General features: G+C 39.1%; 1 protein-coding gene across 1 annotated transcript in view; it reads left to right on the forward strand.

The window, feature by feature from the left end:
* Positions 1–20,015, forward strand: part of LOC104845941 (3-hydroxybutyrate dehydrogenase 2) — a 148,769-nt gene extending 128,754 nt beyond the window's left edge. Inside the window, exons 4-8 of the mRNA XM_023548542.2 lie at positions 4,121–4,236; positions 16,092–16,155; positions 17,345–17,455; positions 19,217–19,275; positions 19,594–20,015. Of these exons, the coding sequence (XP_023404310.2) occupies positions 4,121–4,236; positions 16,092–16,155; positions 17,345–17,455; positions 19,217–19,275; positions 19,594–19,680 (437 nt within the window). The 3' untranslated portion in view covers positions 19,681–20,015. The remainder of the gene's footprint in view (positions 1–4,120; positions 4,237–16,091; positions 16,156–17,344; positions 17,456–19,216; positions 19,276–19,593) is intronic.
* Positions 20,016–25,153: the final 5,138 nt, after the last annotated feature.

The following is a 25,153-nucleotide window of genomic DNA, read 5'->3' on the forward strand; positions in this document are numbered from 1 at the left end:
GTCCTTTGCAGCAGATTTATCCAATGCAATGCATCTTTTGATTTCTTGACTGCTGCTTCCATGGCTGTTGATTGTGGATCCAAGTAAAATGAAATCCTTGACAACTTCAATCTTTTCTCCATTTATCATGATGTTGCTCATTGGTCCAGTTGTGAGGTTTTGTTTTCTTTATGTTGAGGTGCAATCCATTACTGAAGGCTGTGGTCTTTGATCTTCATTAGTAAGCGCTTCAAGTTCTATTCACTTTCAGGAAGCAAGATTGTGTCATCTGTGTAACGCAGGTTGTTAATAGACTTTCCTCCAATCCAGATGCCCTGTTCTTCTTCATATAGTCCAGCTTCTCGGATTATTTGCTCAGCATACAGATAGATTAAATAGGTATAGTAAAAGAATACAACCCTGACGCACACCTTTCCTGACTTTAAACCAATCAGTATCCCCTTGTTCTGTCCGAACAACTGCCTCTTAATCTACGTAAAGGTTCATCATGAGCACAATTAAGTGTTCTGGAATTCCTATTCTTCGCGATGTTATCCATAATTTGTTATGATCCACATAGTCAAATGCGTTTGCATTGTCAATAAAACATAGATAAACATCCTGGTATTCTCTGCTTTCAGCCAGTATCCATCTGACATCAGCAATGATACCTGTGGTTCCACGTCCTCTTCTGAAACCAGCCTGAATTTCTGGCAGTTCCCTGTCAATATACTGCTACAGCCATTTTTGAATGATCTTCAGCAAAGTTTTGCTTGTGTGTGATATTAATGATATTGTTCTATAATTTCCGCATTCAGTTGAATCACCTTTCTTGAGAATAGGCATAAATATGGATCTCTTCCAGTCAGTTGGCCAGGAAGCTGTCTTCCATATTTCTTGGCATAGATGAGTGAGCACCTCCAGCACTGCATCTGTTTGTTTAAACATCTCAATTGATATTCCATCAATTCCTGGAGCCTTATTTTTTGCCAATGCCTTCAGAGCAGCTTGGACTTCTTCCTTCAGTACCATCGGTTCCTGATCATATGCCACTTCTTGAAATGGCTGGACATCAACTAATTCTTTTTGGTATAATGACTCTGTGTATTCCTTCCATCTTCTTTTGATGCTTCCTGCGTTGTTTAATATTTTCCCCATGGAATCCTTCACTATTGCAACTCGAGGCTTGATTTTTTTTCAGTTCTTTCAGCTTGAGAAAGGCTGAGTGTGTTCTTCCCTTTTGGTTTTCCATCTCCAGCTCTTTGCACATGTCATTATAATACTTTGTCTTCTCCAGAGGCCCTTTGAAATCTTCTGTTCAGTTCTTTTACTTCATCAATTCTTCCTTTTGCTTTAGCTGCTCGATGCTCAAGAGCAAGTTTCAGAGTCTCCTCTGACATCCATCTTGGTCTTTTCTTTCTTTCCTGTCTTTTTCAATGACCTCTTGCTTTCTTCATGTATCATGTCCTTGGTGACATTCCACAACTCGTCTGGTCTTTGGTCACTAGTGTTCAGTGCACCAAATCTATTCTTCAGATGGTCTCTAAATTCAGGTGGGATATACTCAAGGTCATATTTTGGCTCCCGTGGACTTGCTCTGATTTTCTTCAGTTTCAGCTTGAACTTGCATATGAGCTATTGATGGTCTGTTCCACAGTTGGCCCCTGGCCTCGTTCTGACTGATGATATTGAGCTTTTCTGTCATCTCTTTCCACAAATGTAGTCAATTTTATTTCTGTGTGTTCCATCTGGTGAGGTCCATGTATATAGTCGCTGTTTATGTTGGTGAAAGAAGGTATTTGCAATGAAGAAGTCGTTGGTCTTGCAAAATTCTATCATTCAATCTCTGGCATTGTTTCTATCACCAAGGCCATATTTTCCAACTACTGACCCCTCTGTTTCCAACTTTCGCGTTCCAATCACCAGTAATTACCAATGCATCTTGATTGCATGTTCGATCCATTTCAGACTGCAGCAGCTGATAAAAATCTTCTATTTCTTCATCTTTGGCCCTAGTGGTTGGTGCGTTAATTTGAATAATAGTTATCTTAACTGGTCTTCCTTGTAGCCATATGGATATTATCCTATCACTGACAGCATCGTACTTCAGGATAGATCTTGAAACGTTCCTTTTGATGATGAATGCAACACGATTCCTCTTCAAGTTGTCATTCCCAGCATAGTAGACTATATGATTGTCTAATTCAAAATGGCCAATACCAGTCCATTTCAGTTCACTTATGCCTAGGATATCAATGTTTATGCATTCCATTTCATTTTTGGTGATTTCCAATTTTCCTAGATTCATACTTCGTACATTCCAGGTTCCGATTATTAATGGATGTTTGCAGCTTTTTCTTCGCATTTTGAGTCGTGCCCCCACGTGTCTGTCAGTTTGTCGTACTGTGGGGGCTTGCATGTTGCTGTGATGCTGGAAGCTATGCCACTGGTATTCAGATACCAGCAGGGTCACCCACGGAGGACAGGTTTCAGCTGAGCTTCCAGAATAAGACAGACTAGGAAGAAGGACCCGGCAGTCTACTTCTGAAAAGCATTAGCCAGTGAAAACCTTATGAATAGCAGTGGAACATTGTCTGACATAGTGCTGGAAGATGAGCCCCCCAGGTTGGAAGGCACTCAAAAGATGACTGGGGAAGAGCTTCATTACACATAAGATTCAGCATATAAGATGGCCATAGAAATTGGCACAGGTTTAGAGCCTAAATATCTACTCAACACAGCTAGTAGTAATACAAAGCTTTTGATCTTCTTAATGCAGGTAACGTGGTCACTGCAAACAGACTTTTTGCTGTTGGACCGTTGTTGTTGTGTGCTGTCTAGCCAATTCCAACTCACAGAAACCCTGTAGGACAGAGTGGAACCGCCCAATGTGGTTTCCTAGGCTTTGAGTGGACTCAAGCCACCAACCTTTTAGCTAGCAGTCAAGTGGGTTAACCGTTTGCACCAGCCAGGGACTCTGCATATGAGGAATGAGAAGATTATAAAATAGATCATCACAAATTATTGCTTTAATTTCCATACATTGTAACACATGATAAAATATGGATAGACTGAGATTTTTTTTTCTTTCTTTAACATGGTTAGGAAGAAGCACAAAAATGTGTCAGAAGGCTCTAGATATTTTTATCAGAGGAGCAGTAGAGATGTAACACTACGTAAGCAAAGTAGCACATGAGAATGTATATAATTAGTTATTTGTAAGCCTCAATTCTGCTAGTCACTACTGTCACACCTGACAGCAACAGTAAACGCTAGCAGTCGACCTCGACCTGTGTCTGCCTGTAATTGCTCCGGTTCCATCTCAAATCTTTCACGTACAGTTCAGTCATTCCGTTTGTTCTGTATATAAAGGTGCAATACGGAAACTTTTTTGCTGGGATTTATTGCCCTAATAAAAAACTCTGAACTTGAGAGGGGTAAGGAACCTGCTAGCATTGCTGTGCCAAAAATTGAGACATCTGCACTTCATTAAACTGAGTACTTTGCTTTTTGTAAAATCTTGCTGGAAATAGTGTTTCATTAATTATACAACTTTGGTCTACAGTACATCAATAAAGATTCAACTCTTTAGAAACTTTTCTTGAGGAAATGTGACCTGAAAAACAGCGAAGTTTATTTTAAGGGTCTCGTTCAGTTCTGATTTGTTCACTCAAGCTGTTAGAACTATGAATATATACACAGTAGCAGCATTACTGTGCTACGCTGAGATGTTGAGATACTTGTTTTCCTCACTATTTTGAGTTCCCCCGAGAATGTCAAATCTGTTCCACCAGGGGGCACTGCTGCTTTTGAAATGGGAGTCACACGGTGCAGGTGCACCGTTCTCATTGATTTGTTATCAGTGGCGTTGATGTTTCTACTGCCCTTGGTATAGAATTTGGTTGCCCCAAATTTCTTGCCTCGCTCTTTTAAAAGAAAGATGTTGTTTCCAAACAACATTTTTCAAGCTTAAGTTGTTGGGATACATGCAAACTAATATTCTAAGTAGTACTATGCTTGAATTGTTAAGTCATGGTAAGAGAAAGGAACACCTGTCTAAGTCACTAAATGACAGTAAAAATGATAAGGAGGCGTAAAAGAGATTTGTTAAGTGATCATTTTTTTTCTCACTGTTGAATCCCGTCCGGTTTTGTCCATCACGGAACCATCCTGGACTGTGAGGAGAAAGACTGGGACTTCACGATGAATCTTAATGTCCACAGCATGCACCTAATGATCAAGGCATTCCTTCCCAAAGTAAGACGACCTTCATCCCTAGGAGAAGCACCCCCTTAGGTCTCCATACTGAGCACCCAGAAAGGGTCCCCACATGTGCTGTAGAGAGGTAATAGCTGACATGTTGACTCACATGGATTGAACATTTATGTCATGGCATTTTACATAAACTAACTCATTTATAGTTAACTGCTCACCTGCTAACTGAAGGGTTGGCAGTTCGAATCCATGTAGCTGCTCCACGGAGGAAAAGACCTGGTAACCTGCTCCCATAAAGATTACAGCATAGAAAACCCTATGAGGCAGCTCTACCCTGTCCTCTGGGTTCGCTATGAGTCAGAATCGACTGATGACATACAACAACAACAACATTCATCCATTTGAAGAATATTTATGGAATGCTTTCTACGTGCCAGGGTCTGTTCTAGGTACAGAAGACATCAGTGAAGTAAACTCAGTCCCTTCTATAACGGAGATTACGTTATTGAGGGGTAAGACAGCATAATAAATAATCAAATACGTGATATGTGGGGTACTTATGAGTACTATGAAGGAAAATAAGCTAGGATATCAGGGAGGTTCAGGAGAGCCTTGCTGGTAACATGAGATTTTCACAGAGATCTGAATGAAGTAAGGGAACTAACCATTCAGGTATCTGGAGGGATACTTCCAGGCATATGGACTGGTGCAATTCTATAAGATTGATGCTGTTTTATCCCCTTCACTTTACAGAGTATGAAACTGTAAGGTTTGGTATCTTCCAAGGTGACATAACTAGCTGGTGGTTAGAGCCAAGATTTGAACCCTGGAAGTTCAGCATTTTCTTGAATGTCTGTGTCTAGGCACACACCAAGATGAGTGTACTCCATTGCTGCTGTCTATCCTGAATATTCTCCTCTTGCTCCTGTGTTTAGCTGAGACACAGAGGTACTGGAAAGGTGAAGGGCAGTGTATGCTAGAAGGGCATTACGCCTGAGCCTGTTGATTTTGTTGTTGTTGTGTTAGCTGTCTCCAAGTTGGATCTCAACTCATGGCAATGCGATGAACAACAGCGTGAAATGCTGCCCATTCCTGTGCCATCTCCATGATTGGTAGTGGGTTAGTCCAGGGGATCCAAATAACATTGGCTGATTTTCATAAGTAGATGGCCAGGCCTTTCTTCCTACTTGGTCTTACTCTGGGGAAAAAAAAAAAAAAAAAGAAGCTCCGCTGAAATCTTTTCAGCATCATAGCAACACACAAATCTCCACTGACAGAGACAGGTGGTGGGTATGTATGAGGTGCACTGGCCAGGAATTGAACCTGGGTTTCCCCCATGGAAGGTGAGGATTCTACCACTGTACCCTTTGAATTTTCCAGTCTTCACACAACAACTCATCAATGCTTTTGATTTTATTTTACAGACAAACATAACACACCTTTTGGTATAAATCACTATACTAGGTGCTCAGGGAAAAGGAGTCCTGTTGGTGCAGAGGTTAAAGCACTCAATTACTAACCAAAAGGTCAGCAGTTCAAACCCACTAGCCACTTTGTGGGGGAAAGATGTGGCAGTCTGCTTCTGTAAAGATTTACAGCCTCGGAAACCCTATGGGACAGTTCTACTCTGTCCTACAGGGTGGCTATGAGTTGGAATTGACTCAACAGCTGTGGGTTTGGCATAGTACAACAGGGTACATACCTGAAGCCTACTTTCAACTGCAACAGCTAAGGGAGAGTGGCAGATTCATGATATTTGACACTGCCCTACCCATTAAGCAGGGTCCTCACCTACCCATATCAGGGGTCTGAGGACTGGTGGCTCCACCCACTCCACCTAACCACCCAAGACAGAGGTCCTAGAATAAGTGGTGCCTGCCAGACCTTACAGCCAACAGCATTGGGTGCCCAAAGTCTGGCTGCAAAACTCACCCTCTTACATGCTCCAGGGTACAGGGACACACCTTCCACCCAGGCACTCAGGCAGCCGTCAGCCCCATACCTTGCTAAACACATAAGCGCCTCTTGCAGCCAAATACCTGTGCCTGTTCCAATCACCCCTATGTAGCCCTGCCCACCTAGGACTGTAGGTGAGAGCCTGCACCACACACTTGGTGACCAAAAACACATGAGTTGAATCCACATAAGAAAAGTAAACAGACTCCTGGGCTCACATACCTAGTACCAGCTCAAACTACCTGGTGACGGGATGTGAGAGCTCCAAAGACAGCAGTAATCAAAGTAGCTCACATGACCAGCCTATTTGGACATATCAAAACAAGAAGCTAGGACACAGTAAGTAAACATAAAATAAGTATAACTTATTGGTGGCTTAGAGACTATACACATAAAGAGGCAGACCATGATGGCTTCAGCAAGCGACCAAAACAAAGAACTAAGAAACCTCCCAGAAGAAGAGAAGGTATTGGAATTAATGGAGGTAGAATTCAAAACAATATATAGAGCTATTCAAGAGATCTGGAAGGGGATCAAGCAAAATGAAGAACAAGCCAAGAACACACAGACAAAGCAATAGAGGGACTTAAGAAGGTTATACAAGAGCATAATGACAAATTTAACAGGCTACAAGAATCCATAGAGAGACAGAAAACAGAAATCCAAAAGATTAACAGTAAAATATGAGAATTAGACAACTTAATAGAAAGTAATAGGAGAAGAATTGAGGCAATGGAAGTCAGAATTAGTGAGATTGAAGATAAAGCACTTGACACCAATTTTTTTGAGGAAAAAATCAGATAAAAGAATTTTAAAAAAGAAAGAAACCCTAAGAATTATGTGGGACTCTATCAAGAGGAACAACCCTGAAGTGACTGGAGTACCAGAACAGGGCAGGGGGAGGATAACAGAGAATACGGAGAGTATGGCTGAAGATTTGTTGGCAGAAAACTTCTCTGATATTGTGAAAGATGCAAAGATATCTACCCGAGAAGCTCATCAAATCCTACAAAGAAATTCACCAAGACATATTATAATCAAACCTGCCAAAACCAAAGATAAGAACAGAATTTTAAGAGCAGCTAGAGAAAAACAAAAAGTCACCTACAAAGAAGAGTCAATAAGACTAAGCTCTGACTACTCAGCAGAAACCATGCAGGCAAGAAGGCAATGGGATGACATATATAAAGCCTTGAAGGAAAAAAATTACCAGCCAAGAAAATATATCCAGCAAAACTGTCTCTCAAATATGATGATGAAACTAGGGCATTTCCAGATAAACAGAAGTTTAGGGAATTTATAAAAACCAAACCAAAATTACAAGAAATGCTAAAGGGAGTCCTCTGGTTAGAAAATCAATAACATCAGATAACAACCAAAGACTAGAACACAGGGTAGAGCAACCAGATAGGGAAGTCACAAAAATAAATCAAAGCTAAAACACTGAAAATAGGGAAACAGAGATGTCAATATATAAAAAATGACAACACTAAAACAAAAAAGAGAGACTAAAAAATGTAGTTATCTTTCATATGGAGAGGAAGTCCAGGCAATATAAAGAAATAAAAGATTGTTTTAAACTTAAAAAATAGGGGTAAATATTAAGGTAACCACAAAGGAAACAAACAATCCTACATATCAAAATAAAAAAGAGGACAAAGACTCAGCAAATAAAATCAATAACAATGAAAAGAAAATAAAGAAAAACAACTCAGCACAGAAAATTAAGTGGAACAAAGAAACTGTCAACAACACACAAAAAAAAATCAAAATAACAGCACTAAACTCATACCTATCAATAATTATGCTGAATCTAAATAGACTAAATGCACCAATAAAGAGACAGACAGTGGCAGGCAGACTGGAATAAAAAAACACAATCCATCTACATGCTGCCTACAAGAGATACACCTTAGGCTCAAAGAAACAAACAAACTAAAACTCAAAGGATGGAAAGAAATATATCAAGCAAATAACAATCACAAAAGGGCAGGAGTGGCAATATTAATCCCTGACAAAATAGACTTTAAAGCAAAATCCACCACAAAGGATAAGGAAGGACACTATATAATGATTAAAGGGTCAGTACAATATAATCATAATAAATATTTACACACCCAATGACAGGGCTCCAAAATACACAAAACAAACTCTAATGGCATTGAAAAGAGAAATAGACAGCTACAATAATAGGACACTTCTCCGTGAAGGACAGAACATCCAGAAAGAAGTTCAACAAAGACACGGAAGATCTAAATGCCACAATCAACCTACTTGATCTCATAGACATATACAAAACACTTCACCCAACAGCAGCCAAGTATACTTCTTTTCCAACACACATGGAACATTCTCCAGAATAGACCATATATTAGGCCACAAAGCAAGCTTTAACAGAATTCAAAACATCAAAATATTACAAAGCATCTTTTCTGACCATAAAGCCATAAAATCAATAACTGAAAAAGCAAGGAGAAAAATTCAAATACATGGAAACTGAACAACAGCTTGCTCAAAAACTACTGGGTTATAGAAGAAATTAAGGACGGAATAAAGTAATTCATAGAATCAAATGAGAATGAAAACACATCCTACCAGAACCTTTGGGACACAGCAAAAGCAGTACTTAGAGGTCAATTTATGGCAGTAAATGCACACATCCAAAAAAAAAGAAAGGGCCAAAATCAAAACATTAACCCCACAACTCAAACAAATAGAAAGAGAGCAGCAAAAAAAAAAAAAAAAAAAACTCTTGGGCACCAGAAGAAAGGAAGTAATAAAAATTAGATCAGAATTAGTTGAAATAGAGAACAGAAAAACAACTGAAAGAGTTAACAAGACCAAAAGCTGGTTCTTTGAAAAGATCAACAAAATTGATAAACCACTGGCCAAACTGATGAAAGAAAAACTCGAGAGGAAGCAAATAACCTGCTTAAGAAATGAGATGGGCAATATCACAGCAGACCCAACTGAAATTAAAAGAATCATAACAGATACTATGAAAAATTATACTCCCACAAATTTGGAAACCTAGAAAATGGTCAAATTTCTGGAAACACTATCTACTAAACTAACACAAACCAAGGTAGAAAAAATAAATAAACCTGTAACAAAAGAAGAGATTGAAGAGGTAATTAAAAAAAACTCCTGACAATAAAAAGCCCTGGGTCAGACAGCTTCTGTGGAGAATTCTACCAAACTTTAAGAGAAGAGTTAACACTGGTACTACTAAAGGTGTTTCAGAGCACAGAAAAGGATGGAATACTTCCAAACTCTTCCTGTGAAGCCAGCATAACCCTGAAACCAAAAGCAGGTAAAGACAGCACACACATAAAAAAGAAAATTACAGACCAATATCCCTCATGAACTTAGACGCAAAAATCCTCAACAAAATTCTAGCCAATAGAATTTAACAACATATCAAAAAAATAATTCACCATGACCTAGTGGGATTCATACAAGGTATGCATGGATGATTCAACATTAGAATAACAATCAATGTAATCCATCACATACATGAAACAAAAGACAAGAACTACATGATCTTATCAATTGATGCAGAAAAGGTGTTTGACGAAATCCAACACCCATTCATGATAAAAACTCTCAGCAAGATAGGAATAGAAAGGAAATTCCTCAGCATAATAACGGGCATTTATACAAAGCCAACAACCAACATCATCCTAAATGGAGAGAGTCTGAAAGCATTCCCCTTGAGAAGGGAAACCAGGCAAGGATGATCTTTATCACCACTCCTATTCAACATTGTGCTGACATCCTAGCCAGAGCAATAAGGCAAGAAAAAGAAATAACGGGCATTCAGACTGGAAGAGAAGAAGTAAAAGTATCCCCATTTAAAGATCATATGATCTTATACAGAGAAAAAAATCCCAAAGACTCCACAAGAAAACTACCGGAACTAATAGAGGATTTCAGCAAAGAGTCAGGATAGAAGATAAACGTACAAAAATCAGTTGGATTTCTCTACACCAACAAAGAAAACTTTGAAAAGGAAATCACTAAATCAATACCATTTACGATAGCCCCCAAGAAGACAAAATACTTAGGAATAAACCTTACCAGAGATATGAAAGACCTATACAAAGAAAACTATAAGACACTACTGCAAGAAACCAAAAGAGAACTACATAGCAGCAAAACATACCATACTCATGGATAGGAAGACTCAATGCTGTAAAAATGTCAATTCTACCCAAAGTAGTCTAATCCTGATCCGAATACCAATGACATTTTTTATCGAGGTGGAGGCCCCAGATGAGTAAAGCATTACTGAAGAAGAAAAACAAAGTGGGAGGACTCAGACTACCTGATTTTAGAACCTATGATACCACCATGGTAGCCAAAACAGCCTGGTACTGGTACTACAACAGATACATAAACCAATGCAACAGAATTGAGAATCCAGACATAAATTCATCCACCTATGAGCAGCCAATGTTTGACAAAGGCCCAAAGTCCATTAAATGGAGAAAAGACAGTCTCTTTAACAAATGGTGCTGGTATAACTGGATATCCATCTGCAAAAAATGAAAAAACACCCATGTCTCTCACCATGTACAAAAACTAACTCAAAATGGATCAAGGACCTAAATATAAAGTCTAAAATGATAAAGATCATGGAAGAAAAAATAGGGACAATGCTAGGAGCCCTAATACATGGCATAAACAGAATACAAAACATAACAATGCACAAACACTAGAAGAGAAACTAGATAACTGGGAGCTCCTAAAAATCAAATACTTATGCTCATCAAAAGACTTCACCAAAAGAGTAAAAAGACAACCTACAGACTGGGAAAAAATTTTTGGCTACAACATAACTGATCAGGGTCTAATTTCTAAAATTTACGGGATACTGCAACACCTCAACAACAAAAAGAAAAATAGCCTAATTAAAAAGTGGGCAAAGCCTGTGAGTGGCCATCTGGGACACTCCACTGGTCTAACCCCTTTGGAAGCAATGAAGAATGAAGGAAACAAAAGACAGAAGGGAAAGATTAGTCCAAAGGACTAATGGAGCACATCTACCACAGCCTCCACCAGACTGAGTCCAGTACAAAGAGATGGTGCCCGGCTACCACCACTGACTGCTCTGACAGGGATCACAATAGAGGGCCCCGGACAGAGCTGGAGAAAAATGTAGAGCAAAATTCTAACTCTAAAAGAAAGACCAGACTTGCTAGCCTTACAGAGACTGGAGAAACCCTGAAAGTATGAACCCCAGACACACTTTCAGCTCAGTAATGAGATCACTCCTGAGGTTCACCCTTCAGCCAAAGATTCAACAGGCCCACAGAACAAAACAAGACTAAAGGGACACACTAGCCCTGGGGCGGGGACTGGAAAGTAGGAGAGAACAGGAAAGCTGGTAATAGAGGGGAACCCAGGGTTGAGAAGTGAGAGTGTTGCCATGTCATGGGGTTGTTAACTAATGTCATACAACAATGTGTGTACTGTTTGATGAGAAACTAGTTCTGTAAACCTTCATCTAAAGTTCAATAAAATAAATAATTAAATAATGGTCAAAGGATGTGAACAGGCATTTCACCAAAGAAGACATTCAGGTGGCTAACAGATACATTAGGAAATGCTCACAATCATTAGCCAATAGAGACATGCAAATAAAAACTACAATGACATACCATCTCACCCCAACAAGCATTAATCAAAAAACACAAAATAATAAATGTTGGAGAGGTTGTGGAGAGACACGGACACTTGGAGAGACACGGACACTTATACCCTGCTGACGGGAATGTAAAATGGTACAACCACTTTGGAAAACGATTTGGCATTTCTTTAAAATGGTAGAAATAGAAGTACCACATGATCCAACAATCCCACTCCTTGGAATATATCCTAGAGATATAATAGCTGTCTTTTTTTATATGAATAGATACATGCACACCCATGTTTACTGCAGCACTGTTTACAATAGCAAAAAGATGGAAACAACCTAGGTGCCCATCAACGGATGAATGGATAAAGAAGTTATGGTGCATACACACAATGGAATACTATGCAATGATAAAGAACAATGGTGAATGCGCAAAACATTTCACAATATGTATGAATCTGGAAGGCACCACGCTGAGTGAAATTGATCAGTTACAAAAGGACAAATATTGTATGAAACCACTATTATAAGAACTCAAGAAAAGGTTTAAACACAGAAGAAAACACTCTTTGATGGTTACGAGGGTGGGGAGGGAGGGAGGGGAGGGAGGGAGAGGGGAATTCACTAGCTGGATAGTAGACAAGAATTATCTTAGGTGAAAGGAAGGACAACACATAATACAGGGGAAGTCAGCACATCTGGAGTAAACCAAAAGCTAAGAAGTTTCTTGAACACAACCAACCACTATGAGGGACACAATAGCAGGGGCGGGGATTTGGAGACCATGGTTTCAGGGGACATCTAGGTAAATTGGTATAACAAGTTTATTAAGAAAGTGTTCTGCATCTGACTTTGGAGATTGGAGTCTGGGTGAGTGGCCATCTAAGTTGCATCAATTGGTCTCAATCCACCTGGAGGAAAGGAGAATGAAAAACACCAAAGGCACAAGGAAAATAATAGATGAAGAGACAAAAAGGTCCACATAAACCAGAGACACCATCAGCCTGAGACCAGAGGAGCTAGAAGCTGCTTGGCTACCACGAATGACCACCCTGATAGGGAACACAACAGAGAGCCCTTGATGGAGCAGGAGAAAAGTGTGGTACAGAACTCAAATTCGCGTAAAAAGACCAGACTTAAAGGTCTGACTTAGACTAGAGGAATCCCCTAAGACATGGTCCTTGGACTCTGTTAACCCATAGCTAAAACCATTCCCAAAGCCAACTCTTCAGACAGAAATTAGACTGGACTATAGAACATAAAAAAATACTCTTGAAGACTATGCTTCTTAGTTCAAATATATACATGAGACTAACTGGGCAGCTCCTGTCTGGAGGTGGGATGAGAAGACAAAAAGGGATAGGAGCTAGTTGAACGGACAAGGGAAACTCAGGGTAGAAAGTGGGAGTGTGCTGTCACATTATAGGGATTGCAGCTAGGGCCACACAACAATATGTGTATAAATTTTTGTATGAGAAATTGAGCTATAAACTTTCACCTAAAGCACAATAAAGAAAGAAAGAAAAAGTATATATCAAGCACAAATTTACAAACTAGTGAGTTTACCTATGATTTTAAAGTACCTGAAAAATAATCCATATGAGCCAGTAACACTGATATGTAAAAAATCCCAAGAGCTGTTAATGGCTGGTATGGGGAATCACAGTCAGTGCCACTTGTTAGACGTGGCTTTGACCAGCCAGACTTCAGATCTCAGCCTCTGGCCCTAATTCGCCATGCGCCCTAGGAGATGCCACTTACGTTCTCTTAGTATCTGTTTCTTCATCTAAAAATGAAGGTGATAGATTACACAACCCCTTTAAGCCCTGATTGTCTAGGATCCTCTGAATCATTAACCATGATGCACATATGCCAGGTTAGAACTTTCCCAGGGAAGACAGGATTTGGAATCTGGGCAGATCTGAAAGGTCAGGTGGTCAAACATAGGAACACTCGTAGTAAGTTTTTGTCTATGGATAGATACAGGGAGAACCATTCCAAGACTGGAAGACCAGTCAAAAGGCATAGAACAAGTTGGAAATGCTGTAAGAGGTCGACGCAAAATCTAAAGCCCACTAGAAGAGAAGATCCATTAGGGCAAGGACTTGAGATTGTCTTTTTTTTTTTTTTTTTGCTATACGCCAGGGCTTAGAAGGGTCCCTCGCTCATAGAGGTGCTCAGCAAACCTTTGTTGGACAAATAAGCAAGTCTAGAGTGTTAGTCCAGATAAGGGCCAGGCATGGGGTCACTGGAGATCCAAGTCAATGGGGACAGAAAAGCTGGGTTGAAGTAGGAATAACTGGATACACCTAGAGGGACTCTAGATAGCTCTATCTAGACCCCACTTAGGGTTGGGGTAAGCCCTGAGTTTCTGGGGGATCAATCTCATATAGCACTCACCATACTCGCCAAAGCGGGATTTTGCGTGGGGAGCCAGTAAGAGCACTGCGCCATGACATCAGGTACTGAGCTGATGTTGGAAAGGCAGCATGGACGGAAGCAAGGACTGTAGGCTCTGGAATAAGCAGATGGGCCTGGGTTGAATGGAGAGGCCAAGTGTTCAGAGGCACCCCTAGTATCTCCTAGGTGAGTATATTCTAAGGCCTTGTCTGAGAAATTGTTGCATTTTAGAAGACCGAAGATCAATCTTTAGATATTGAATTGGTTTTGATGTATTCTGTATGTATTAAAAATGTGTTATGCCATTTGTTACATGGGATGAGAAAGCATAGTTTTACGGCTTAGTTTTAAACACCATTATATTTTCCTCATCTATTTTATGAGCACCTCTATGAGCGAGGGACCCTTCTAAGCCCTGGCGTATAGCAAAAAAAAAAAAAAAAAAGACAATCTCAAGTCCTTGCCCTAATGGATCTTCTCTTCTAGTGGGCTTTAGATTTTGCGTCGACCTCTTACAGCATTTCCAACTTGTTCTATTTCATTATGCTTGCCTTTATTATCAGCAGTCCCCGGGTTCATGAACATCTGACTCACAGGCAACTCATACTTAAGAACAAACTGCCATAAAGCCTATTACATTAAAAATTTGAGTTAAATGTTACAGTGGTTTGTAATAACGAATGCAGTACTTTGTGATACTCATGAAAACACTGTACAGTTTGGAAGTGTTAAGTGTTTTATATGCATCCCAGCCATTATATGCATAGAAAGGTAAAATATATACTAAGGCAAGCATCTGGCTAACTGATGCTAGATAAGAAACATAAGTACCTGTTACAACTTACCTACAAATTCAACTTAAAGATAGACTAGGAACGGATCTCGTTCATAACTGCCTGTATGTACAAAAACACAATTAAGTATTATTTTCTACCCTGCTGTCTTCCTTGACTTGGTTGGCCACCTCAGTCCCCTCGGTGTTATCCTTTTAGTTTATCTAACCCAGTGCCTTAGGGTTATTTTAGATTCTGCTCTTCTATACAATTAGTGTGTGCAGATGCCTTTGCATAAAATATATTATTTTCTAAGCAGATACAGACATTATAATTAATAAAGTAAAAGCTCATTTAAAAACATTGAGCCTTAGTAGCTTTTTCATTATATATTCGTCTGGGATAGAACCCACTATCTGCATTTTAAACTACAATCTCAGATACTCTGATTCATCAAACGTTCATACCTTATACCCTGTCTAGGTGCTGGTGATCCAAAAGTGAATAAAACAGCCAAAGACCCTGCTTTTAAGAAGTTCACATCCTCATGATGGAAATTTTGTAGGAGGTGTTCTTAGAGACACTGTCTAGATGGGTTAGGCATACCTCCATCTCATGTAACCATTTACCAAGTCCTGCTCTATCTACTTCAACTCCATTTCCACCTCTGTTATACACAGACATTTCTGCTGTCTTTGGCCTGGTTGATACTTTTATAACTCGTTCTCTAAATCACTACATCAGGACAGGTCTTCTTAGCATAGTCAGAGTGACCTTCATAGTTCCCAAATCTAAACATGCCACTCTTCTACTATAAACCCTTCAATGTCACTGCATTGCCTTCAGGATAAAACCCAAGTTCAAATTTAGCCACCATTGACCTGGTGTTGCAATGGTTATACACTTGGCTGCTAACCAAAAGGTTGGTGGTTTGAACCCACCCAGCGGCTCCACAGAAGAAAGACCTGGCAATGTGCTTCATACAGATTACAGCCTAGAAAACACTACAAGGCCGTTCTACTCCATCATATAGGATCATTATGAGTCAAAATCAACTTGAAAGCATAGAACAACAGCAAATTTTTTAACCTACAGAATGAAACTTTTGTAATATTTATTTGTTTGGGCAGATGCTTGCTCAGAAATCTGGAAACAGTATCAATATGTCCTCTAAGGCTTCCAGCATTAATTTGGGTCTGTCTTCCTTGGTGGGACATAATGCTGATACTCAAAATGCCTTTATGCACCATTGGTTCTGGGAAATGACATAGCAGAGATCAAAAAATCCACACGTGATATCAAAGCTTCTTTTTAAAAAAGTGTGTTAAGTTTGTTAGTTATCAGACCTTTTGCCTTAGATGTGAACTGTTCATATACGTATATTATTCATAAAATTAAATTAAAAATTGTGTTTTTTTTTTTTTTACTTGCCATCTATTCAATAATGGATATGGAAATGAAAATCGAACTGGGAGAAGGAAGCATTTATCTATTTAATTAATCAAAAAAGATATATTGAGCACCCAGTATGTGCCCTTGCCACCCTAAAAAATTTGCAGTCCAAAAGGGGACAGATAAATAAGCATCTTCTTTTTTTTCCACAGTGCAAGAGTGTTACAACAGAAGTTTTTATAACATGCTGTCAAAAATACGACGGAGGTAACCCTGCCTGTTGCACTGGGGAATGCTTCACAAAGACAACTGAACTGGGCCCTAAATGAGAAGTCAAGCTGAAGGGCTAGGATGACGATACAAAATGGAGATAATGTCATAGTTGGGCACAGATGGGTCTGTGCCTAGTTTACAATGAGATAGCTACCCCCAAGATAACATTCCTCCTCTTTACAAGGATACCCACATTAAGTGTGCATATCAGAGGCATGAAAACAAGAGCCTTGGTCGTTTGCTGTTTTGTTTTTGCTTACCCTTGTTTTGGAATCTGCCTAAGGTTTATACCAACTAATGATGAAAAACTAAGACTACTGCTTTAAATAAGTGGCAGCACTTCAACAGTTAAGTGTTGGGCTACTAACCCAAAGGTTGGCAGTTTGAACATACCCAGGGGCTCTGTGGGAGAAAGCCCTGGCAGTCTGCTCCCATAAACATTACAGCCAAGAAGACCCTATGGGGCAGCTTTACTCTGTCACATGGGTCACTGAGTCGAAAATTGACTCTACAGCACCTAACAACAACAATAAGCACATCAACACATGAGTTTCAATTGAGTTGTGCCAATATTGATATCATTTTCAGAAAATGGCGCTTAAAACATGGGCGGAGAAAACATGAAAGTGGCCCCTGTAGAAACTGAACTTGTGTTCCCTTTCTAAAGACCTTGTTGTTCTATCCTCCAATTGCTGAGCCTTGTCCTCACCCCCAGGAGTTGTGAAAAGATGTGTGTACAGCACATTCAGGGCTGCTGTGATTGGCCTCACAAAGTCCCTGGCTGTAGACCTCATCCAGCAGGGTATCAGATGCAACTGTGTGTGTTCAGGTGAGTTATGCGTTGAAGGGCTGTGAACCTTCTAACACCCGAATCGCCACTGTGAAAGATAGCTACATAAGCTTGCTTGGCACCTGTTGTATTGTATTCTGTCTTCCTGAAGAGTTCAAAAGAAAGAATCTGGCCTTACTAAGGTAACAGTCCAGTTCTAAACTCGGGAAGAGATCATAAATCATTGAGAATGAGCCACAGCTGCAGAGGGTTTAAATGGCACCCCTGTGAGCTGGGCAATTCAGAATTATGACTACTCTCTCCAGGGCTTGGTGTTTTAGAAGCAGACCAGGGATCATCAGGGGAAAGATGGAGAGTAGACAGTGTCACAGCACAGCAGGAAGAGAGTCAGAAAGTAAGGGAAGCCTCCCAGAACACTGGGGTAAACTACAGTCATGTAAATCACCTAGCGTTGCCATAAAGAAGAGGGCATTAGCCTTTCTTTATGCTATAAAGCAGGGGTCAGCAAACAATGGCCTGCAGCAGTCCAGATCTGGCCTACTGCCTATTTTTATAAATAAAATGTTCTTGGAACACCTCCACACCCGTTGTTCATGTACTGTCTACAGCTGTTTTTATGCTGCAACAGTAGAATTGAGTAGTTGCAACAGAGATTGAATGGCCTGGAAAGCCAAAAATATTTACTCTAGCGATTTTCTAAAAAATTGTGCCAAGATCTGATATGAAGGAAAGAAGAGCAGAACTTACTCTTAGTAGAAAGGATATCCGATGTGCCCAAACCAAAGCATTCAGTAACTTATTTTTTTCAGAATAACTTCTCATTTTTTTAATTAACTGTGGGTGTTTCCTGGTTACAACTACCTAAAATGAATACAGGGCACCTAAGAAGAGTTTTTAACTTCCTTTCTGAAAAGAAATTACGTATCACCTGTCTAGAACCAAGGTTTCTCTCAGCTTCACCTTTAGATGATGGTTTCCTGAGAGTGCCCTGGATTTGATCTTTACTAAAAAACTGTTTCTTAATTTTAGCATCATTTGCCATTTCTCTGAAGAGCCTTGGAATCTTTAAAATTAGGAAACTCTGGCTCCTTTTTGTTTAGCAGTCCTTTCTTTAGTTTCTCTTTCTCCTCTCACGTTTTACTATGAGCAGGCAGCACTTTAAACATTCTGGTTGGAAATAACGGCTGCTAAATTTTTTTTTTTTTTTAACTATATAAGGTCAGCAGTTCGACTCCACCATCCTCTCCTTGGAAATCTTATGAGGCAGTTCTACTCTGTCCTGTAGGGTCACTATGAGTTGCAATCGACTCGACAGCAAGTAGGTTCATGGGTGACAGATGTGGAGCTGTCCCTGAGGATCCCCACAGTGAATCTGACAGCAAAGACTGGTTTTGAGATCATGGAGGCAATCTGGATCCTTGTACTGGTAAAGTGCTTGTGTGATGTATCTACATCACAGGGATGTTGTGAGAATCACACGATATAAAACATGTAAAAGTGCTGAATATCCATAAGTCATTATATAAATATAATGTGGTTTGAATACTTGTCTCTGGGAATGCTGAGTGATTTCACCCCTAGTCCCTGCCTAGTGTTGCAAAGAATCAGCTAGTGTTTTTAAAAATCACAGAAATGTTTTTAAAGAAGTTAGAAGCCTATTAAATAAAGGATGGAGAAGGGAGAGGTGAAATCATCATTCTAAGTCATATATTAGATGGAAATGAAGTTTCAAGTTTTTAATTATCGATTTCTTTTTCAATTTAGGTAAGTAACCATACTGCATGTCCCCCTGTGATTTAGGAACAGTTGATACCCCGTCTCTACAAGACAGAATACAAGCCAGACCAAATCCTGAAGAGGTATATCTGCTATTTTAAATGTGTTTAAACCTTTTGGTTAAAATATGTACCCTTCTTTAGTAACAACTTTCTATTCTGTCACAGTGTCTGTGTGCTTCAGTATAACACAAATTGTTTGAGTAGCACGGGTGAAAGAGTCACCATAAACCTGGTTGACCCATAATTAATGATATTCTTGTGTATCATGCATGATTAATTGAGGTAGCAAGCCAGTGGTACCTCTGTAGATTTCTCTTGCCTTTGACAACATGAAGGAGTTGTAGCTGAGCACATACTTCAGCTCACATCACTGATGTCTGACACAGTCTCTGGTCATAGGCACTGAGCGATTTCCTGAAGAGACAGAAGACAGGGAGATTTGCAACTGTGGAAGATGTAGCCCAGCTGTGTTTATTTGGCATCTAATGAAGTAAGCAGCGCTCTTCCCAGGGAGTTCATTATCCTGAATCATATTTGGCCACAATTTGCCCATTAAAAACAATGTCACTTTAAAGAGTTTGTGGTATATTTATGCTAAAATGCTGTGTTTACAAGCTAGGGATAAATTTGATTTAATTTGCTCAAAGAAAGGCCACTTTGATCTGAGCCACTGACTCTTCCCATTCAAATTTGTTATTGTTGTTAGGTGTTGAGTCAATTTCCACTCGTAGCAACCACATGTGACAGAGTAGAACTGCCCCAGGGGGTTTTCTTGGCTGTAATCTTTATGGAAGCAGATTGCTGGGTCTTTTCTCCTGTGACTTCGCTGGGTGGGTTCAAAATTGCCAACCTTTTGATTATCAGCTGAACACTTAACCATTTGCATCACCAGGGCCCCTTTCGTTCAGATTACACGTCACTAAATCCTGCAGCAAGTGAAATGGAAGTATGAAAAGGATTAATTTGCTCAATTTTCCGAGAGATAATTACTTTCAAAAATTACAACCAAGGAAATCCTAATTAGAAGGAAGTCAAACAAATGAACCTCCAAAATTAGGAAAGCTTCAGGGGACACAGAATTGGCACATGGTGTTTTCAGTTTTACTGGTGAGTTTAGGAGAATCCCACTGGCTCTTTTTGTTACCAGAGAATAACCTCGGTTCTTGTCTTCAGTTTAGGAAAGAATTCAAACACTGAGACAAATTGTTCCTAGTGAGCAGAGGTTTATTAGCAAGCAGAGGGTTAGTAGCAAAAGTACACTTGACCAGGGAGCGTCGAGCGAGCTACTCAGGTAAAGAAAGAATCTGAGTGCCCCGATAGTTGTTTTCTTAGGGTTTTATACCCTTCTTGTCTCTTATCTCTCCCTGTTGACGTTTAACAGCCAAGTCAGAGATGCCTATAAAGACTGTTTCCTTGGCTTAATGTTTAATTGCCAACTTAGGACCTTATCAGGTTAGGGACCCCATTAGGGACCATTTCCTTGGCTTAACATTTAACTACGTAGGTACCATCTTATTGAGGACTGTCACCACCCCTTGTCTCTCTTCCTCCTCCTGAGTGCAAGCTCTCCCCCTCCCCCTTACATTTTTGTCTATTATTGTTGGTCATCATGTATGGAAATTCTTAATTCTATCTCTTTCTACTTTGCATCTCTTTAGTAGTCAGTTTCTTTCTTTGCAGCCGTTATATGTTTTTAAACAGCACACAGCTGTGAAAGCAGGAACTGTATTTATAAGGTGTAGAGCTTGAGAACCTTCTCCTTTGTTTTATATTACGTCCAAATACTACATGACCAGTGAACAATAATGTATGAGAAGAGAGAAGAAAGGGGAGTAGGTGGGAGTGAAGAGGTACGCTACTGATCAGTTAGCATCTCTGTACAGTAACTTGGTGCGTACCAGGTGGTTGGTGAATGTGACAAATAAAAGGACGAAAATTCTTTTAGTAGCAAAGCAGTTACCATTTCTCAGAACCATTAACAACAATTGCTAATAGTTGGGGAAATTGCTAGGCAAATTATCAAGCATGGTGGCCTTTGTGATTTCTCTGACTCTGTATCTTTACAAAAGCTCATTTGATCTTTTTTATTTTATTTTAATTTAATTTTATTTTATTTTATTTTATTTTATTATTTTATTTCTTTGAGCTTATTTGATTTGGGGCTACTTGTGATAAGGTGAATTACCCTTGCTAAGCCAGAACTTAGGTTACCAAGTATTTGGAAATGTTCAGCTTGAAATGTGCAACAAAAGGTCACTGGCCTTTTAAGAGGGGTCGAGGCAAATCCATATATATCACAGAGAGCTTGCCATTTAAAAGAACACAGAGGGGTTGGGGACATTTTTGGTGAAGTGACTAATAAGCCCCTAGTTTTTCTACTTTATATGAACAGTTTTCATATATTGAACTTAAAAAAAAATTTCTGAACTCATTATAATGTCTTTCTTTGCTGCCTCTCCCATTTAGGTGAATTTAAAACTAAGGGAACAAATATGAGTCTTTATTACCTGTATTTAAGTTAGAAGATTTTTAAGCTTCTACCACTTAAAAATCACTCCAGTTCTAATTCTTTTAATTCTTTAGAAAATTAACAGTTCCATGGGAAAATAGTAGTAATTATTTTTTATAATCATTTAGGTTTATACAGTTTGGATGCCTGGAACTAATATGGAAATTTTTTCATAGCTTAATTAAAAAAAAAAAAAGCTTAATAGATTATAATTATTATTACTCATGTAAAACTTAAACATTTAGTACACTTCAGCTCTTAGAATTTCCACACACATTGATCAACTAAAGAAATACCTTTTTTTTTTCTTTTTTAAATTCTGTTTAGTTATTGAGATGACCACTTTGACTGGCATAAGTTCAAAATTTACTAGTGGAATAAAACTCATCTAGTTTTCAATAGTTATGAGTTTCAAAATGAAAATGTGATATTTTAGCCTACACTTCATCCTGATTTTAAGAATAGCTATATATCACCACTTCTTAATTTTCTAATTCTGAGATCAAATGTGAAACACATCCTGCTTAGAATGTGACTTGTGCTGAGACCTCAGCCAGAGGCCATCTAGCTCCAGATCACAAGAACACTTAGCAGCTCTAAATCACCAGGACTTTAATTCAGATTTTCCTAGATTCTATTTGTTAAGTGATGTTGCATCTTAACGGGAGAGTAAGTTGTTTAGCTCTCTCAGTCATAGAAACATGTAAGAAACACAGCCTGTGTTAAACCTATCTAACGTTTCCTTCTCATTGTGTTTATCACTGCAGTCAGCCTACCTAACAGGTAATCCTGTCTTCATTGATGGAGCCTGGGGCTTGTGATTTCAGGATCTTCTTCCTGGGAAAGAAGGCAGGACCTTCCTATCCACAGTGAGCCTGGATACCAAGAAGGCTCACCAGTTATCTCTTTTCTATTAATGAAAAAAAAGCCCTTTTTAATGATTTCATTTTTCAACAGAGTCTGATTCTTTAAATATATTAATCTAATTGCTTCTGAAATCATTGTAGGAAGATGAAATAAAAGATATGAACTCACTGGAAGAGAATAGTTTCAAAAATAAATCTCAACTTGTAAGCATATAATATTAAAATGTGAATTTAAAGGAAAAGGACTTTTTCAAAGGTATTGATTTCTGTTTTAGTTCTGTTTTCCAATATTCAAATATTTTGTACAATTCTGTAGTAGGTACATAGGTAGATCCTAATTTAAAAAATTATACCATCATAAATGAATGCCAAAAGTAGAGTTTGACTTAAAGCAAGTGAAGTTTAGACTTAGAAATATATTGTTGATCTATGATGTAAAGGAAATCATCAAGTATACTTAATGATAGGTGTCATCACTTATAATTAAGTACTATATTCTTCGTCTAATGAAACAACCCTTATAGTCGATGATATTTGACATGGATTTAAAAAACATAGTTAACTGGCAATATTCTCAGTTTGAGAGATATTTTATAGATTAAATACAGCTTTCTTTACCAAATTCCAGGAAAACAGACAAGAGGATGTGAAATTTGGAACTATATCTACTTAAATAAATGTAAGTAAATCATATACAGGAAGGAAACACATGAAATTTATTCTTGGAATCATACAATTAAAAGATTTGGGAAAAAGTCTGAGTACATTCACGGATGATCATTCTATAATACATTCTTAGGAAAAAATTTTTTTAGTTTTAATATTTTATGCTTGTTTTTGGCTTATTTGTTTCTACCTCAAAAGACCAAGTAGTAAGATGCACATATAAATACTCAGTAAATGAACAGTTATTCTTAGCCTTTTCTTCTGGAACATGAATTAGTATTAAAAAACCAAAAACCCAAACCCATTTCCATTGAGTCAATTCTGACTCATAGCGACCCTATAGAACAGAGTAGAACTGCCCCATAGGGTTTCCAAGGAGCCGCTGGTGGATTCGACCTGCTGACCTTTTGGTTAGCAGAGAGGTAGCACTTAACCACTGTGACACCAGAGTCCCATTAACTAGTTCTAGCAAATTAAATTTTGAAATGGAAAAAGAAACAACGAAATTTTAGGTATGAAGAATATTATGCAATTGATGGTGATTTAAAATTCATAGCAAAGGATATTTTAACTTGAATTCCAGCAGAATCCATTGATTATAGGATTTCCTTTGGAGTTCTGAAGCTGCTATTCCACTACAAGATCATGGATGGCTTGCTTTATGAAGTAAACTGAGTCACCCAACTTTTCTTGGATTTTAGTTTTTTTTTTATTAACTTTTATTGAGCTTCAAGTGAACATTTACAAATCAACTCAGAGTGTCACATATAAGTTTATATACACCTTACTCCGTACTCCCACTTGATCTCCCCCTAATGAGTCAGCCCTTCCAGTCTCTCCTTTCGTGACAATTTTGCCAGCTTCCAACTCTCTCTATCCTCCCATCCCCTCTCCAGACAGGAGATGCCAACACAGTCTCAAGTGTCCACCTGATATAAATAGCTCACTCTTCATCAGCATCTCTCTCCTACCCACTGTCCAGTCCTTTTCATGTCTGATGAGTTGTCTTCGGGGATGGTTCCTGTCCTGGGCCAACAGAAGGTTTGGGGACCACGACCGCCGGGATTCCTCTAGCCTCAGTCACACCATTAAATATGGTCTTTTTAGGAGAATTTGGGGTCTGTATCCCACTGATCTTCTGCTCCCTCAGGGGTTCTCTGTTGTGCTCCCTGTCAGGGCAGTCATCGGTTGTGGCCGGGCACCAACTAGTTCTTCTGGTCTCAGGATGATGTAGGTCTCTGGTTCATGTGGCCCTTTCTGTCTCTTGGGCTCTTAGTTATCGTGTGACCTTGGTGTTCTTCATTCTCCTTTGATCCAGGTGGGTTGAGACCAATTGATGCATCTTAGATGGCCGCTTGTTAGCATTTAAGATGCCAGATGCCACATTTCAAAGTGGGATGCAGAATGTTTTCATAATAGAATTATTTTGCCAATTGACTTAGAAGTCCCCTTAAACCATGGTCCCCAAACCCCTGCCCTTGCTCCGCTGACCTTTGAAGCATTCAGTTTATCCCGGAAACTTCTTTGCTTTTGGTCCAGTCCAGTTGAGCTGACCTTCCATGTATTGAGTATTGTCCTTCCCTTCACCTAAAGTAGTTCTTATCTACTAATTAATCAGTAAAACACCCTCTCCCACCCATCCTCCCTCCCCGCCTCGTAACCACAAAAGTATGTGTTCTTCTCAGTTTATACTATTTCTCAAGATCTTATAATAGTGGTCTTATACAGTATTTGTCCTTTTGCCTCTGACTCATTTCGCTCAGCATAATGCCTTCCAGGTTCTTCCATGTTATGAAATGTTTCACAGATTCGTCACTCTTCTTTATCAATGCGTAGTATTACATTGTGTGAATATACCACAATTTATTTACCCATTCATCCGTTGATGGACACCTTGGTTGCTTCCAGCTTTTTGCCA

This window comes from Loxodonta africana, chromosome 5 (assembly GCF_030014295.1).
Source record: "Loxodonta africana isolate mLoxAfr1 chromosome 5, mLoxAfr1.hap2, whole genome shotgun sequence".
In the NCBI taxonomy this organism is placed as follows: domain Eukaryota; kingdom Metazoa; phylum Chordata; class Mammalia; order Proboscidea; family Elephantidae; genus Loxodonta; species Loxodonta africana.